The 17,903-nt window shown below is 45.8% G+C and overlaps 1 protein-coding gene across 1 annotated transcript in view; it reads left to right on the forward strand.

The window, feature by feature from the left end:
* Positions 1–17,903, forward strand: part of DPYD (dihydropyrimidine dehydrogenase) — a 602,387-nt gene that overhangs the window by 75,478 nt on the left and 509,006 nt on the right. Inside the window, exon 3 of the mRNA XM_054165155.1 lies at positions 6,508–6,590. Within this exon, the coding sequence (XP_054021130.1) occupies positions 6,508–6,590 (83 nt within the window). The remainder of the gene's footprint in view (positions 1–6,507; positions 6,591–17,903) is intronic.

The following is a 17,903-nucleotide window of genomic DNA, read 5'->3' on the forward strand; positions in this document are numbered from 1 at the left end:
CAGTTTCGATTCTAAGTTCTGTGAATTGTTTGAGTCAATTGCCCATATTTAAACATTCTGTAAACATTGTTTCACTGACAGGATATTGATACCTGTGAAGGGTGACTGTAAATACCCCCTTACAGAGTCTGTAAATAAATTTAACATATATTTTTATTGGTATATCTGCCGCTCATTTTCTGAGGGCATATTCACAACCCTGTCTTTCTCATTTCTGGTCAGATGTTCCACCAGTGTGCTGTGTGTGGTGCCACAGACACTTGTAGATATCCGCAGGCTCACAGGATGTTAGGGGTTGGAAGGGACCTCTTCACGTTGGACTTCTTCAAGTCCAACCCCCCTGCCAGAGCAGGACCAGAGAATCCAGCACAGGTCACACAGGAACACATCCAGACAGAGCTGGAAAGTCTCCAGAGAAGGAGACTGCACAACCTCTTTGGGGAGCCTTCTCCAGTGCTCTGGGACCTTTAGAGTAAAGAAGTTCCTTCTCATGTTGAGGTAGAACCTCCTGTGCTGTAGTTTCCATTCATTGCCCCTTGTCCTATCCCAGGGCACAAGTGATCAGGGGCTGTCCCTGTCCCTTCCTTCCTGACCCCCATCCCTCAGAGATTTATAGACATTGATTAGATCCCCTCTCAGTCTTCTCCTCTCCAGACTAAACAGCCTCAGGTCTCTCATCCTCTCCTCATCAACCAGTGCTCCAGTCCCTTCAGCTTCCTTGTAGCCCTTCCTTGGACTCTCTCCAGCAGATCCCTGTCCCTCTTGAATTGGGAAGACCAAAACTGGATGCAATATTCTTGTTGGGGCCTCACCAGGACAGAGTAGAGGGGGAGGAGAACCTCCCTGGATCTGCTGGACACACTCCTCTGGATGCACCCCCGGATCCCTTCTTGGCCACAAGGGCACATTGCTGACCCATAGAGAACTTGTAATAGTCCACTCTCCGTCTCCCTTTCCAGATAGTCCTCATGTAGTTTTAGTTAAGGTCTCATATGACAAATAAGACATTAGTTTATATATAAAATACCTTCTCCACTCTCTTGCTTTTTGGTTAAGTGAAAACCTTCCAGGTATTTATGCTGGGATCCTTAAGCCATTTTTTTAATATATAGAATATCTTCTCCACTCTCTTGCTTTTTGGTTAATTTAAACCCTTCCAAGCTAGACTCCTTTAAGAAGTACTATTTAGGCTTTTGTGGCTTTTTTGACATACAATGGTGGTTTGACTTATGATGGCTGTGTAGCTAATTACATCTCTGTACTTATTTTTCCTCCTGCACTTCTCGAAGGCGATATTTAGTCTCGTATCAGCCAGCACTATGGGTCTGCCAACACTGATGACATATGGAGCACTGTATAATTATTGAATCATAGAGTTAAAACTTCTAGACTTTATCTATAGCCACAGAAAATAACTTGGCAGCCTGCCACAAAAACCTTTTTTTTTTGTCACTGCTTGTGTTTTGATTTTTGTTGGTTTTTTTTTACTTTAGCTACTGCTCAGAATGAAGCACCTGGGAGGTCAGTTGCTCATTGTACTTAAATCTGTCAGGTATTATGGGCCAAAATGTACTGCCCTGTGCAAGATGTTTATAGATACTAGATGGATAAAGAACTGGCTTGATGGCCGCACCCAAAGAGTGGCTGTCAATGGGTCCATGTCCCAGTGGAGGCCAGGGACAAGTGGAGTCCCTCAGGGATCAGTCCTGGGACCAGGCTTGTTCAACATCTTTGTCAGTGCCAAGGACGGTGGCACAGAGTGCACCCTCAGCAAGTCTGCTGATGACACCAAGCTGTGTGGTGCAGCAGACACGCTGGAGGGAAGGGATGCCATCCAATGGGACCTTGACAGGCTGGAGAGGTGGGCACAAGCCAACCTCATGAGGTTCAACAAGAGCAAGTGCAGGGTCCTGCATCTGGGTCGAGGCAATCCCAGGCACAAATACAGGCTGGGCAGGGACTGGCTGGAAAGCAGCCCTGAGGAGAGAGTCTTGGGAGTGCTGGTGGACGAGAAGCTCAACAGGAGCTCTCAGTGTGCACTTGCAGCCCAGAAAGCCAATCAGATCCTGGGCTGCATCAAGAGAAGTGTGGCCAGCAGGTCAAGGGAGGTGATTCTCCCCCTCGACTCAGCTCTGGTGAGACCCCACCTGGAGTACTGCATCCAGTTCTGGAGCCCCTATTACAAGAGGGATCTGGAGGTGCTGGAAGGAGTCCAGAGAAGGGCCACGAGGATGATCAGAAGGCTGGAGCACCTCTCCTATGCAGACAGACTGAAGGAGTTGGGGCTGTTCAGTCTGGACAAAAGACGGCTCCGAGGTGACCTTATTGTGGTCTTCCAGTATCTGAAGGGGGCTACAAGAAGGCTGGGGAGGGACTGCTCAGGATCTCAGGTAGTGATAGGACTGGGGGGAATGGAATGAAGCTGGAGGTGGGGAGATTCAGGCTGGATGTGAGGAGGAAGTTCTTCCCCATGAGAGTGGTGAAGCCCTGGAATGGGTTGTCCAGGGAGGTGGTCGAGGCCCTGTCCCTGGAGGTGTTTAAGCCCAGGCTGGACGAGGCTCTGGCCAGCCTGATGTAGTGAGAGGTGTCCCTGCCCATGGCAGGGGGGTTGGAACTAGATGATCCTTGTGGTCCCTTCCAACCCTGACTGATTCTATGATACTATGATACTAAGCCATTTCATAGCATAGATAATAGAATGACCTCAGTTTCACTGCTGATTTAATACTTCAGAACGTAAAGCTCACTCTGGTCATAGTCTACTGAAGTTTCATCATTTTCCAGATGTATTGTCCAGGGTATTCTCCTCATCTCAAATTCATTCATGCTGGTAGCCTTTCTTATAAAGCAATAAACTTTCAGACAATCTATAAATGTAAACATTTTGGAGAGTAAATCTTGTGAAGAGTGACTGAAGGAGCTGGGGCTGCTTAGTTTGGAAAAGAGGAGGCTGAAGGGAGACCTCATGGCTCTCTACAACAAGCTGGAAGGAGGTTGTGGAGAGCTTGGTGCTGGTCTCTTCTCTCAGGTCATTAGTGATAGAACAAGAGGGAACAGCCTCGAGCTGCAGCAGGGCAGCTTCAGACTGGACAGTAGGAAGAATTTTTTCCCGTCAAGAGTGGTCAGGCTTTGGAATGTGCTGCCCAGGGAGGTGGTGGAGTCCCCAAGCCTGGATGTGTTTAAAGGTGATTTGGATGTGGTGCTTGGAGATATGGTTTAGGGGTGGATGCTGCAGAGTAGGTTTCTGGGCTGGACTTGGTGATCCTGAATCTGGGTCTTTTGCAACCTGAGTGTTTCTGTGGTAATTGTGTAAGGAGCCAGCACATACTCAGACCCATACAGAAGTGGCTATTTTGCATCTGCAGGTCTGCTTCCATTTGGTATTTCAGATGCCCTGCTCTCTTGTCACTGAGAGAATCCAGCACACTCTTTTGGGTGATTTCAGCTTGAACTGGAAAGCAGTGGGTATGATTGATGCTTGCTCACTCTCCTGTTCAGCATGCATGCAGCAACTGGTGACACAGCACTGAGTTTTTAGCTCTTTTTTTTTCCCCCTAATGGTGAAATTATTTGCTCTTCAGCTGCTCTTCCTTGGGTGAGAGGTATTTTGCTAAAAGGAACTGGGAAAGACACCATCCAGGAAAAAATTCTCAGAAAAGCTAGGCATAGGTTCATCTTTCTGCCAAATGAATTGGTGCAACAGCTATAATCTGAGTCTATAAAATTTGTTCCATTCTTTTGTTCTGGCCTAGCTATTAATTTTCACGTTGTGTTTTTCAGTTGAGACGGAATATTTGTGTGTGTAAGGCTACAAAATCACAGCATTTCCCTTAGAAATGGGCCACCTCTGTTGCCCTTCAGATGATGAACACAGCATAGGCCAGATAGGCAAAGAAGAAATACCAGCTGAACTTAGCTCTTTTCAGCATTTTCCGCATTGAGAGCATCAGTTTGTACAATACAGGGAACATTTAGTTGTGTTTGAGAAAAACCTTGTGTGCTTTGCGTTGTCTGTTCCTATGTGGCTTTATGACACAAGGTCAAGAGAAATGAGCTGTGTAATGTTCAGATTTTCTGAACATTTCTGGGCCTCCAAGAAAGCTGGGGAGGGACTTTTTAGGGTGTCAGGGAGTGATAGGACTGGGGGGAATGGAGCAAAACTAGAAATGGGTGGATTGAGATTGGATGTTAGGAAGAAGTTCTTCCCCATGAGGGTGGTGAGACACTGGCACAGGTTGCCCAGGGAGGTGGTGGCAGTCTCAACCCTGGAGGTTTTGAAGGCAAGGCTGGATGTGGCTGCGAGCAGCCTGATCCTAGTGTGAGGTGTCCCTGCCTGTGGCAGGAGGGTTGGGAATGGATGATCCTTGAGGGCCCTTCCAACCCTGACAGTTCTGTGATTCTATGAACCTGTGCTGAGATGCTGGTGGCACAGAATTGTTAAGTCTTCCCTCATCACAGATATTTTCAGTTTATTCTTCAGTAATTATTATTGGTGATTTAAATCTCTTTTGTGTGTTTTAAACTTCTGACCTGCCTGTATGTGCTGGGAGATGAAGGTCAATGTGTGATGACCTAAAGAATGGAATACTTCATTGTAGAGCTTCCCTGTCTTTCTCGTATAAACCCTTGGAATTTTTTAGTGGGAGTTTGCCACATATGGACAGGTCATTGGGTAAACAAAGAAAAAAACATCAGATTAGCTATGGGCAACCTGGGCTAGCTGAGGATGTCCCTGCTGACTGCTGGGAGGTCAGACTACCTGGTGAGGGACTTTTTAAGGTGCAGGTGGTGATAAGACAGACGGGACTGGAGCAAAACAAGAAATGGGTCGATTCAGATTGGATGTTAGGAAGAAGTTCTTCCCCAGGAGGGTGGTGAGACACTGGAACAGGTTGCCCAGGGAGGTGGTAGAAGACCCAGCCCTGGAGGTTTTTTAAGGCCAGGCTGGATGTGGCTGTAAGCAACCTGCTGTAGTGTGAGGTGTCCCTGCCCATGGCAGGGGGGTTGGAACTGGCTGATCCTTGAGGTCCCTTCCAACCCTAACAATTCTATGATTCTATGATTCTAGTGTGAGGTGTCCCTGCTCATGGCAGGGGGGTTGGAACTGGCTGATCCTTGAGGTCCCTTCCAACCCTAACAATTCTATGATTCTATGATTCTAGATGACCTTTGGAGGTCCCTTCTGTCCCGGACCGTTCTATGATTCTGTGATAAGGTTTGCTACTGATACTTAAACCGAGCATCCTTTTTGTCTTAAGGAAAAAGACTGCAGAGTTCCAAATGTGGATTTGTTTGTTTCTCCTGCTCATAAATGTCTTGTTAAAACCACGAAAGCTTCTTTATTAAAAAGTCTATACTTTCATTAAAGGATATTGAGAGTTTAAATGTGAATTGGACAAGCTAAAATGTCTTGTTTGGCCATTTACAAATACCTGATTATTTCCTTTCCAGTAATGCTTTTGTAGCCTCAAATTGAAGGCAATTATAAAAATAAAGAATCAATGCCCAACAGAATTAACGATAGGAAGCTTGTATTGTGTTAATTACAACTCTCTTTGAGATGTGGACTGGAAAATTAATTCAGATACCTAAAAGCTGTCAAAGCAATATTATCAAATAATAGCACTCTTATTTTCTTTAAAGCTACTGCATGAGGATCCTGACAATCCTGGCTTCAAGGCTGTTAGCAATAGCAACTGTGCAGCTTGCAAGTTGCGTTTCTTTCGCACCCATACAGCAAAACTATGCCTCCCAGAGGGGACTTTTGGTATTGGAGAAAGGTGCAACCTAAAAGCTTCTCTTGTTGAGGGAGCAGAAGAAAAGAATCAGCACTGTGGATCAATGGAGCCAGTCATACACTTGATAACAATTAACAGAAGATAGCAAAGTTTTCTTTCGTTTACAGTCACTAAATGTTTGACTTCTTGTTGCTGGTAGAAGTACCGGCGAGGTCTAATGTGGAAGGAAACCTTAAGTGGTTGGGGTGCCTATAAACAACCTCTGTAGCTTCTGTTGTGCTTGTAAAATTAAATGAAAAGGGGAATGAAGTCTGATGGATTTGTTCCAACACCGCTGCCCATCTCCCTGGGACAGGATTTGTGACTTTTATTGTCATTCTGAAAGGCATATTTAGATGTCTCTTCTCATCTGTGTGTTAGTGCGTAGTAGCTTTGTAGCCTCGCATGTTGATAAAGGAAAAATTAATTTCTCCTCAGAGAGGAAAATAATAATAATAATAAAAAAAAAAAAAGAAAGAGTAAAAAGTCCATACATTTCATTATGGAAAGTTGATAAGATAATTTCCATGGCAACCATATAATAAGATTCCTGTTTACTTTGTTTCTGAGTTCTCGGTGTCTTCTTTACGACTCCTGTGTAATTAAGCCGGAATGGATCGTACGGGATTGCATGAGAGGAGCCAATTTGCTCTGCCTGCTGTTGAATGATGTTAATACAGGTGCACCATGGTGTCTGAGAGCCTGACATGGATTTCTCTGTTTGTGGCAGGACTGTGAGAAACTAGAAAATAATTTTGACGACATCAAGCACACGACTCTTAGCGAGCGCGGAGCACTTCGAGAAGCAATGAGGTAAGTCTGGGTCACCATGGCAACAGTCACAGATGTGGTAAAGAAAGAGTCATTCTTCATTATTGGGGGAACAAATGAGTTCATTGCCACCATTCAGCTCTATTCTCTAAGGTATTAATTTGTCAGTGGAGAGGCTTCCCTTGAGGCTGTACTTTGGTTTTGAAGCTGCATAAATGTTAAGCCTGACTGCACAGTAAAAAACGTAAATGTTTAATTTGTTATTTAAAATGCTTAAGGGGTGCCTTGCTTTGTGTTTATACTAAACTGGGAGCCAATGAAAATATTGTTCATCTAAATTCTGTGAGTGTTAGAGCAATTGTACAACGGTGTTTGAACAAACCTGACTTTGCTTTTAAATTGAATTTGATTTTCATGCGTGTAGTTCCTGCCTACTCTGATTTTTATCACCAGATTTAGACGATTTTGGGTTTGCTAATGGAATATTAAAACCCAGCTGGTCCTTCACTCTACTGCAGAAATGTATACTTTGCTTAATATCCTCCTATCAATGCTTGCTAAGTATATATGCATGTACAGTCAGCACATGACTCTTCTGTCACTCTTCCTTGTGCTGTAGCATATGTGGGGACAGGACTCCAAAGAAACTTGCTGGCCGTAGGACCTGGAAAAGGGAACAATTACTCTGATGAATTTTCTGAAGTAACTCACCAAATAGCCAGGAAGATGTTAATTATGTTGTTATCTGTGGGTCAGAAAATTATAATATCTTGTGCACTTCAAGGTTTTGAAAGTTGGAGAGTAAAAGCTAATGATGCAAGGTAGTAAAATTATAGAATCATAGAATTGTTAGGGTTGGAAGGGACCTCAAGGATCATCTAGTTCCAACCCGCCTGCCATGTGCAGGGACACCTCACACTACAGCAGGTTGCTCACAGCCACATCCAGCCTGGCCTTCAAAACCTCCAGGGATGAGGCTTTCACCATCTCCCTGGGAAACTTCTTCCAGGGTCTCACCACCCTCATGGGAAAGAACTTCTTCCTAACATCCAATCTGAATCGACCCATTTCTAGTTTTGCTCCATTCCTGTCACTCCCTGACACCCTAAAAAGTCCCTCCCCAGCTTTCTTGTAGCCCCCTCACAAGAAGGTCCTCTCACTTGCCTGATACCAGACTTCTTAGTCTTGTCCTAACACAGTAAAAAGTGAAAGAGAAAAAAACAAAGGGCCACAAAGCAACAAAAGAAAGAAAACCCAAGATAACAACAAAAAACCCACTGAGAATCTTCTTGAAAGACTAATTGCAGCCATTTGCTTTGATTGTGTTCATAATCCCTTTAAAATTTATGGCTATGTGTGAATGGCTTTATTTGCATGACTGACTTTATGTTCGTGGTGCTCTAGTCTGGTGTACACTGCTAGGAATAAATGTTTATAGAGGGATTCTGACTTGAAGTGCAACCTGCCTAGCTTGAAGCTTTTCTCCATACCTTCAAATCATGTGATTTCTTTTCTGAGCATGTTGCAAGCAACTGTAAAAAGCATGGCATTCACCTTTTTGATTGTGATTTCTGGCTTTTTGCTCATTTTGCTTCAGACAGAATCACAGAGACATGCAGGTTGGGAAAGACCCTCAGGATCACCTGGAGCCCTACTCCACAAGGGTCACCCCTAAACCATAGCCCCAAGCACCACATTCAAACCACCTTTACACACATCCAGGCTTGGGGACTCCACCACCTCTCTGGGCTGCTCATTCCAATGCCTGACCACTCTTGATGGGAAAAAAATTCTTCCCACTGTCCAGTCTGCAGCTTGAGGCCATTCCCTCTTGTTCTATCACCTGTGAGAAGAGACCACCACCAACCTCTCCACAACCTTCTTTCAGGTAGTTGTAGACAGACATGAAGTCTCCCCTCAACCTCCTCTTTTCCAAACTAAGCAGCCCCAGCTCCTTAAGTCATTCTTCATCAGATTTGTTCTCCATGCCCTACACCTATATACATCTAGGGTTTTCGCCTTACGTGGTCAGCCATCTGTGTTTGTAAATCTTTTGTGTCGTGCCAGTAAATGGAAAATGATTTAAAATAAAGATTTAGGGAGCTTTTGACTCAGGAAGCTTCTTTTAGTATTCTCAACAAACTGAACTACAAGTTTCTGTTCCCCTGTACCAACGTTCCATGGGCTGGTCTGTGGCATTTTGAGACACATGACTCAGCAGAGTTAATATTGTTGAAAACTTGGGCTCTGATGGCTCTTTGGTGGTAAACACACAGCAGCAAAGGGAGCCTTGGCATTTCAAATGTCCTGTCTCTGTTACAAGGACTGTGTAGAAGAGTCTCATGAGTCTGTGCTGCGCATACAATAAAAACCACTTCATAATCTGACAAATTTCTATCCTGGCTGTTTCTGCTAGTGTGCAAGCTATTCTGAGGAGCAAGCATTGGTTGTGAAGTGTGACAGGCAGTGTACAGAGGGCCACACGATTGTTCAAAGGGCTGGAGCTCCTCTCCTATGAGGATGGGATGAGAGAGCTGGGTTGTTCAGTTTGGAGTAGAGAGGTCTCTGAGGAGACCTTCTTGTGGCCTTCCAGTATCTGAAGGGGGCTACAAGAAGGCTGAGGAGGGACTTTTTAGGGTGTCAGGGAGTGATAGGACTGGGGGGAATGGAGCAAAACTAGAAATGGGTAGATTCAGATTGGATATTAGGAAGGAGCTCTTCCCCATGAGGAGGAGTTCGTCCCCAGTGAGACACTGGCACAGGTTGCCCAGGGAGGTGGTGGAAGCCTCATCCCTGGAGGTTTTGAAGGCCAGGCTGGATGTGGCTCTGAGCAGCCTAATGCAGTGTGAGGAGGTGTCCCTGTCCATGGCAGGGGGGCTGGAACTAGATGATCCTTGAGGTCCCTTCCAACCCTGACTGTTCTGTGACTGTGTGTAATTGTCTTAATTGCAGTCAATGTTATATGTTGTTGGTTTTTTTGTTGTTAGTTGTTTTTATGAAAGTAAATACAATACCTGAGTTATTAAGCATGTTTTTGTAACATACTTGAGTAACACACATAGGGTGCAAAATGTAGATGTAGATAGATTCATGCACGTGGGTCTACTTATTTTCTAAATGTGTGCAAAAGACACGTTTGGCCTTGGGTTTGCCTTAGGTTCAGGCTCTAGAGGTTTTTCAGCTGCTACATAGCTACTTCTTACAGTTTGAAGGGAGAACTTCAGCCTACTCCCTGACTGCAAAAGCAGAAAGTAAAATAAATTATCATTGAATTCAAAAGAACAATAATGCTAAGGTCTATATAATTCATTGGATTGCTAATGGGATATAGAGCAGGGGATGAAACAGTTCTCTTTTCTTCTTCTGTTGCTTCTGCTTGCAACTTCTCTCTCTCTCTCTCTCTCCCCCATGGCCTTGCCAGGGGATCTCTGTTTTGACTACTGTGTGAGGTACAGGGAAGGAGGAGGGAGTGGGGGAGGAGGTGAATGGATCCCCTGGATCCATCCGGGGGGGGTCTGAGGAGTTTGTGTGTTGTTTTTAAATTGTAAATATCTCTATATTGTACATCTATTGCATATTTTGTACACATTCATTGCATTTCATAATTCTAGAGTTTAGTTTACTTGTCAATAGAGCTTCATTTGCTTCCATCCCAAACTGAGATGGGCTGAGCAATTTATTTTGGGGGTAATTCACCAAAGTAACTGGGGTGGTGGTGGGGTATAATTTCAACCCACCACATTACTCTATATCCTTGGTGACTGCATTCTTCTTACTGAGATCTCAATCATCTGTAGCATATAGAGTTTGAACAATGCACTTTGACAGATTAAAGTTCACTTTGCTTTCCCGTAACTGTAGTGGACATTGAACGAGGCATGGGAGGACGCAGATTTGCTGGCTTCAGTGGTGAGATACCCTCCTCCTTTTGGTAGGGGAGGCATGTGGAGAGGGTTGCACATTGCACAAAGGCACTAAAATCATGTGGGCATGGAAACAACAACGGAAAAAACCCACTACTTGGACAGCTAAGTGAATATATGTGGATCTCAGATGAGCCTTAAGTTACGTGGGCAGTGTGCCCAAATCCTCTCTCTGATTTCCCAGAGTGGTATTACTGGTCTGCCAGATGAGAGAAACAATGAACATTTTCCCCCCAGTGCTCCTGTTTGGAACAAGACCTTCCATTTTAACTTTCTCTTTGAGAAAATGGTCAATTTAATATGGGTTTTACTACATTCCTAGTTTATGAATATCACTGTGCTCTCTGTAAACAGACACTAATAGCTGAGAAGGCTCTTGTTCTTTTTTTTTCCCCCCAGCTCTCCAAAAGCTGAATGGTATTCAAATTAAGGAATTCCATGAAAATAATCTTTCTTGTTTATATATCTGGATGTATGCAAAATAAACTTTCTGAAGGGTTTCATAATGATCACTGTTGTGGCTTAGGCTTTCCTGCTAGCCCAAAAGCCCAAAGTGTAACAGATTTAAGTTGCCTCCCCTCTTCCCCTATTCCCATTAAGGAAAAACAAATGAGGCAGGAGAAGAAAAGAAAGGGAAAAATGACAAAAGACACAGTCTTGAATCAATTTGGAAGTAAAAAGGTAAATTTAACAAAATATACAAAGCATTTGAGTAAAAGGAAGGTTACAGAGATATAAGACAAAGGGGTAAATACAAATATATACAAAACCAGGCACAGCTGGCCTGGATTCTCTTTAGATGTGGTCCTTAGGAGTCTGGAGCAGCATGGAACAGGCCCAGCCACCTGGCTAACAGCTAAACAGCAGCAGCCTGTTGGGGAGGTGAGGGCAAGAGAAAAGAGCAAGGCAGAAAATGGCTTCCCCTTAAAAAGGGAAAGTAGGAGTGGACCTCTGGGGACCCCTCCTCCTGGGAAGGGGGACCAAGTCTCTCTGCCCACCTGGGGCAGGTTTTTTTCAGCCCACCCATCTCTTGGGCTGGGCTTAACCGGCTGCCATGGTTTAGTAGTCATGAGGTCTTGGGTAACAGATTGGCCTTGAGGATCTTTGAGGTCTTTTCCAGCCCTATTGAGTCTATGATTTTTCTAGTTCTACTTTATATATAATTTCAGACCTGGAGTAAGACCCTGAGCTGATAGCAGTTTGCCATTACTTGGCACTGGGAGAATTTGGTTTACTTATGACTGCACCTAAAATCGTGAAGCATTCAACTCAGTTAATGTTTTGCTGCCTTTGTTAACGTGCTCCAAATGGTTTGTTACTGTGTTTTAATGCAGCTGCAGGGCTTAAGTAAATAATAAAAATGACTTAGTTTTTTTGAATTAAGGCTTATAAATGGGCAAACTTTTGCTTTGCATACCTTGACTGTGTATGTGATAACGGAATTGGATGCTTTATGTGGTGACGCTGCATAGATTTATACCTATAATGTCAGGTTGCATGAGGAAGAGCATTAAGCTTTCATTGAACAGGACTCAATTTCTTCTTTATATGTAACCACTGTGAAAAGAAACAAAAGAAATCTGGACCCTAATCCTCAGTGAAGCTTGTAGAATGCTAGAAATTTACAGCAGCTCCTAGAATGATTTGGCTGCTATGAGGAGTTAAGTATTTGAGGAGGAGGAAGGGGCATAGCTAACTATGTTCACCCTGCTACTTTTTCCATAGGTGGGAAAACCAGAATGTGAGTGGCTGCAGTAACTATCCCTCTGGGAAAGCAGGGTAAAGTAACCTTGAGGAGTCTTACAAGCAAAAGCAAGAAAAACACAATGAACACCTCCCACCCCTAAACTGTAGAGTAACTTTTAGTGGAAATGTGGAAGAAGTACAAACCCAATTACTAATCCAGCTTTAGAAGAAGATAGAGTGCAGGGAGTTCCTGGACTTAACCAGCTGAAGGACAAATTTCAGAAAGCAGAATACTTCAGCTGGCAGGAAGGGATTTTTTTTTTAACAGAACACTGAATCAAACAGGTTGGAAATAAACTTTGAGATCATCGAGTCCAACCTATCACCCAACACCATCTAATCAACTAAACCATGGCACTAAGGGCCTCATCCAGTCCCTTTTTAAACACCTCCAGTGATGGTGACTCCACCACCTCCCCGGGCAGCCCATTCCAATGGCCAGTCTCTCTTTCTGGGAAGAACTTCTTCCTCACATCCATCCTAAACCTCTGCTGGCATAGCTTGAGACTGTGTCCTCTCCTTCTGTCACTGTTGCCTGGGAGAAGAGACCAACCCCCACCTGTCTACAGCCTCCTTTCAGGTAGTTGTAGAGAGCAATAAGGTCTCTCCTGAGCCTCCTCTTCTCCAGGCTAAGCAACCCCAGCTCCCTCAGCCTCTCCTCACAGGGCTGTGCTCCAGACTTGCCAGGGTGCTGGGCCAGCTCATTTAAATTGCATTCTTACCCTGGAAGGTTGGACTGGATGAACCTCGAGGTGCCTTCCAACCTGGTGTGCTGTGAGCCTAGGAATGAGTCCAGCTTGTAGGTGAGCAGACCTGTAGCCTGTCTTGTGGATGCTGACTGAGTCAGAATGCATGCAAGCTTTGCAGGTGAAAATTAAAGCTGGGTATTTTTGCACGGACTTCTGGTTAAGGAAGGAAGATTGAAACACATTGATTCGTACTTTCAAGTGGGAAAGGAAAGATAAAATTCATTTGTCTGTCTGGATCAGCCTAAAAAGACAGCAAACTACATTTGGAGTTTTCTTTTGCCTTCACATTTGCATATAATTTTGGATAATGGGAATGTGGGAGGGATGCTTCAACTGCGATTTTCAGTTTGATAGAAACGGTTTCTGTTAATGATGATATTCACTGTTGTCTTGACAACTGTATGAGCTGGAGTTAGGAATAATCAGGCCTCTTTAATATGGTCTAGACTCTCAGATGTATCTGCCAAACAGTTTCTGTGGCTGGGCAGATCCCATGGAAATTGCCCTGTAAGAAGTTCCCTGATTTCACAAGGGGCCATTAGTTTGCAGGGTCATAGAACAGAACATAGAACACAATCATAGAATCAGTCAGGGTTGGAAGGGACCACAAGGATCATGGAGTCCCCACCCCCCTGCCATGGGCAGGGACACCTCTCACTACATCAGGCTGGCCAGAGCCTCATCCAGCCTGGGCTTAAACACCTCCAGGGATGGGGCCTCAACCATCCCCCTGGACAACCCATTCCAGGGCTTCACCACTCTCATGGTGAAGAACTTCCTCCTCATGTCCAGTCTGAATCTCCCCACCTCCAGCTTCATTCTATTCCCCCTAGTCCTATCACTACCTGAGATCCTGAGCAGTCCCTCCCCAGCCTTCTTGTAGCCCCCTTCAGCTACTGGAAGGCCACAATGAGGTCACCTTGGAGCCGTCTTTTGTCCAGACTGAACAGCCCCAACTCTTTCAGTCTATCCTCAAAGGAGAGGTGCTCCAGCCCTCTGCTCATCCTTGTGGCCCTTCTCTGGACACCTTCCAGCACCTCCAGATCCCTCTTGTAATAGGGGCTCCAGAACTGGACGCAGTGCTCCAGGTGGGGTCTCACCAGAGCTGAGCAGATGGGGAGAATCACCTCCCTTGACCTGCTGTCCACACTTCTCTTGATGCAGCCCAGGATCTGATTGGCTTTCTGGGCTGCAAGTGCACACTGAGAGCTCCTGTTGAGCTTCTCCTCCACCAGCACCCCCAAGGTAAATGATTTAAAAGCACAGGAACACAAGAAGTCTGCAGCACAAACTACAAAATACCTGCTAACCAGCTGCTTGGGTCTCTGGCCTGAGGCTTGGCAAATGCATATTCTGGCTTTATGTCAGGCAGCTTTGTTTTCCCAGTTTCAAGAGCCACATCCTGGAGCTGTACAGTTAGAGAAATGCAGGTATGAAATGGGAGAGAAATGTGAACAAGGAAAAATGTCACCTTAAAAGTGTGCCTGCTTTCCTGTATCGTTCTCAAGCTGTGCTGGGAGATGGCACCCAGCTCATTCACGGTGAAAGGGAAGGTGAATAAGGAGGTAGGTGGAAAGGAAATTTCTTTTGGGTTCCTGATCCAGGCCTCAAGGATCATCTATTCAAAGAAATCCTTCATGTTCTAGGGAGAAGGAAGTCTTTGGAACGAATCACAGGATCACACAGGCTCACAGGATGTTAGGGGTTGGAAGGGACCTCCAGAGATCTTCCAGTCCAACCCCCCTGCCAGAGCAGGACCATAGAATCCAGCACAGATCACGCAGGAACACATCTAGACAGGGCTGGAAAGTCTCCAGAGAAGGAGACTCCACAACCTCTCTGGGCACCCTCTTCCAGTGCTCTGTGACCCTCCCAGTGAAGAAGTGCCTCCTCATGTTGAGGTGGAACCTCCTGTGCTGTAGTTTATATCCATTGTTCCTTGTCCTATCACAAGGCACAAGTGGGCAGAGCCTGTCCCCTCTCTCTTGATCCCCCAGCCCACAGACATTTATAAACATTTATTCGATCCCCTCTCAGTCTTCTGTTCTCCAGGCTGAAATACCAGTGATCCCAATTAGCCACTAGCCCTGTGATTAATGTGTTTATTTGGGACTGAGGTAAGTTCCAATTTCACTTCAGCCTTCTATTTTTACATTTCTCTCTGGTGCAATCACTTGAAAGCTGCCAGGCACATATTTTTTTTTAAGGGAGAAATAAGTATTTGCCTCATCTGTATTTAATAAGAATGTTGAGCTGCTTTCAAAGTGCCCAACACTACACCTCCGTCTTTCACCAGCACATGTTCCTCTGATGTATCTCGCCACCACCAACCCAACACCCTCTAACCCCAGGGGACATACTCATTAGGAAAACCACTTTGAAATGTAGGCTTATTCATGCTGGCCCTTATTTAGACAAAATAACTGCTGAGAAGTTCTCAGAATGAAGTCAAAACAATCCACAAACCTGTAGAATTTAGAGACCAGACCATGCTCCCCTTAGAATTTCTTTCCCACTGGGGGGTTGAAATTACCCCCCAACTAATTTGGAGAACTAACCCCCAAAATAAAATTGCCAGACCAGCTCAGTTTGGGATGGAAGCAAATGAAGCTGTGTTTACAAGCAGACTAAAATCTAGACATGTGGAATGCAATGAATATGTACAACATACACAATATTTCCATGTATTTACAATTTTTCCATGTATTTACAATTTAGAAACAACACAAGGCCCACCCTGGATAAAACCAGGGGGTTACAAATAGCTTTCCCTTCTCCTCCCCCTTTTCTTTTCCCTGTACAAGGGAAAAGAGAAAGAGAAGAGCAGAGAGTAGGTTGTTAGTTATTTAGCCACAACAAGAACACAGCCAAGGTCAGCAACAGCCAAGCAAAATAGAATAGAATAGAGTAGAGTAGAGTAGAATAGAATAGAATAGAATAGAATAGAATAGAATAGAATAGACCAGGTTGGAAGAGACCTTCAAGATCATCGCATCCAACCTATCATCCAACACTATCTAATCAACTGAACCATGGCACCAATCACCCTATCAAGTCTCCTCCTAAACACCTCCAATGATGGCAACTCCACCACCTCCCTGGGCAGCACATTCCAATGGCTAACAACTCTTTCTATTAAGAACTTTTTCCTAACATCCAGTCTAAACCTTCCCTGGTGCAGCTTGAGACTGTGTCCTCTTGTTTTGGTGCTGGCTGCCTGGGAGAAGAAACCAGCCCCCACCTGGCTACAACCTCCCTTCAGGTAGTTGTAGACAGCAATAAGGTCTGCCCTGAGCCGTCTCCTCTCCAGGCTAAGCAACCCCAGCTCCCTCAGCCTCTCTTCACAGGGCTGTGCTCCAAACCCCTCCCCAGCTTTAGAATACATACATAGAATAAACCAGGTTGGAAGAGACCTTCAAGATCATCGCGTCCAACCCATCAACCAATCCAACTCTGCCCAAGCAACTAACCCACAGCACCAAGTACCCCGTCAAGTCTTCTCCTAAAAACCTCCAGTGATGGTGACTCCACCACCTCCCCAGGCAGCCCATTCCAATGTGCAATCACTCTTTCTGTATAGAACTTTTTTCTAACATCCAGCCTGTATCTCCCCTGGCGCAGCCTGAGACTGTGTCCTCTTGTTCTGGTACTGCTTGCCTGGGAGAAGAGACCAACATCCGTCTGTCTACAACCTCCCTTCAGGTAGTTGTAGAGAGTAATAAGGTCACCCCTCAGTCTCCTCTTCTCCAGGCTAAGCAACCCCAGCTCCCTCAGCCTCTCCTCGTAGGGCTTATGTTCCAAACCCCTCACCAACTTTGTTGCTCTTCTCTGGACTCGTTCCAGCAAGTCAACATCCTTCCTAAACTGAGGGGCCCAGAACTGGACACAGTACTCGAGGTGCGGCCTAACCAGTGCAGTGTACAGGGGCAGAATGACCTCCCTGCTCCTGCTGGCCACACTGTTCCTGATGCAGGCCAGGATGCCATTGGCCCTCTTAGCTGCCTGGGCACACTGCAGGCTCATGTTCAGTCTACCGTCGACCAGCACCCCCAGGTCCCTCTCAGCCTGACTGCTTTCCAGCCACTCTGACCCCAGCCTGTAGCTCTGCATGGGGTTGCTGTGGCCAATGTGCAGAACCCGGCACTTGGATGTGTTAAATCTCATGCCATTGGACTCTGCCCATCTGCCCAGCCTGTCGAGGTCCCTCTGCAGAGCCTCTCTACCCTCCAGCAGATCAACTCCTGCCCCCAGCTTGGTGTCGTCAGCAAATTTACTGATGATGGACTCGATGCCCTCGTCCAGATCATCAATAAAGATGTTAAAGAGCAAGGGGCCCAGTACTGATCCCTGGGGCACACCACTGGTGACTGGCTGCCAGCTGGATGTGGCACCATTCACTACCACTCTCTGGGCTCGGCCCTCCAGCCAGTTCCTAACCCATCTCAGTGTGCTCCCATCCAAGCCATGGGCTGACAGCTTGGCCAGGAGTTTGCTATGGGGAACGGTGTCAAAGGCCTTGCTGAGGTCCAGGTAGACTACATCCACAGGCCTCCCCACATCCACCAGGCGGGTCACCTGATCATAGAAGGAGATCAGGTTGGTCAGGCAGGACCTGCCCTTCCTAAACCCATGCTGGCTGGGCCTGATCCCTTGGCCATCCTCTAAGTGTTGCGTGATTGCACTCAGGATGACCTGCTCCATAATCTTTCCTGGCACTGAGGTCAGGCTGACAGGCCTGTAATTCCCTGGCTCATCCAACCGGCCCTTCTTGTGGATGGGTACCACGTTGGCCAGCTTCCAGTCAGCTGGGATCTCTCCAGTGAGCCAGGACTGATGAAAAATAATGGAGAGTGGCTTGGCCAGCTCATCTGCCAGCTCTCTCAGCACCTTAGGATGGATCCCATCTGGTCCCATGGATTTGTGGGGGTCCAAGCTGC

This window comes from Dryobates pubescens, chromosome 11, assembly GCF_014839835.1.
Source record: "Dryobates pubescens isolate bDryPub1 chromosome 11, bDryPub1.pri, whole genome shotgun sequence".
Classification (NCBI taxonomy): domain Eukaryota; kingdom Metazoa; phylum Chordata; class Aves; order Piciformes; family Picidae; genus Dryobates; species Dryobates pubescens.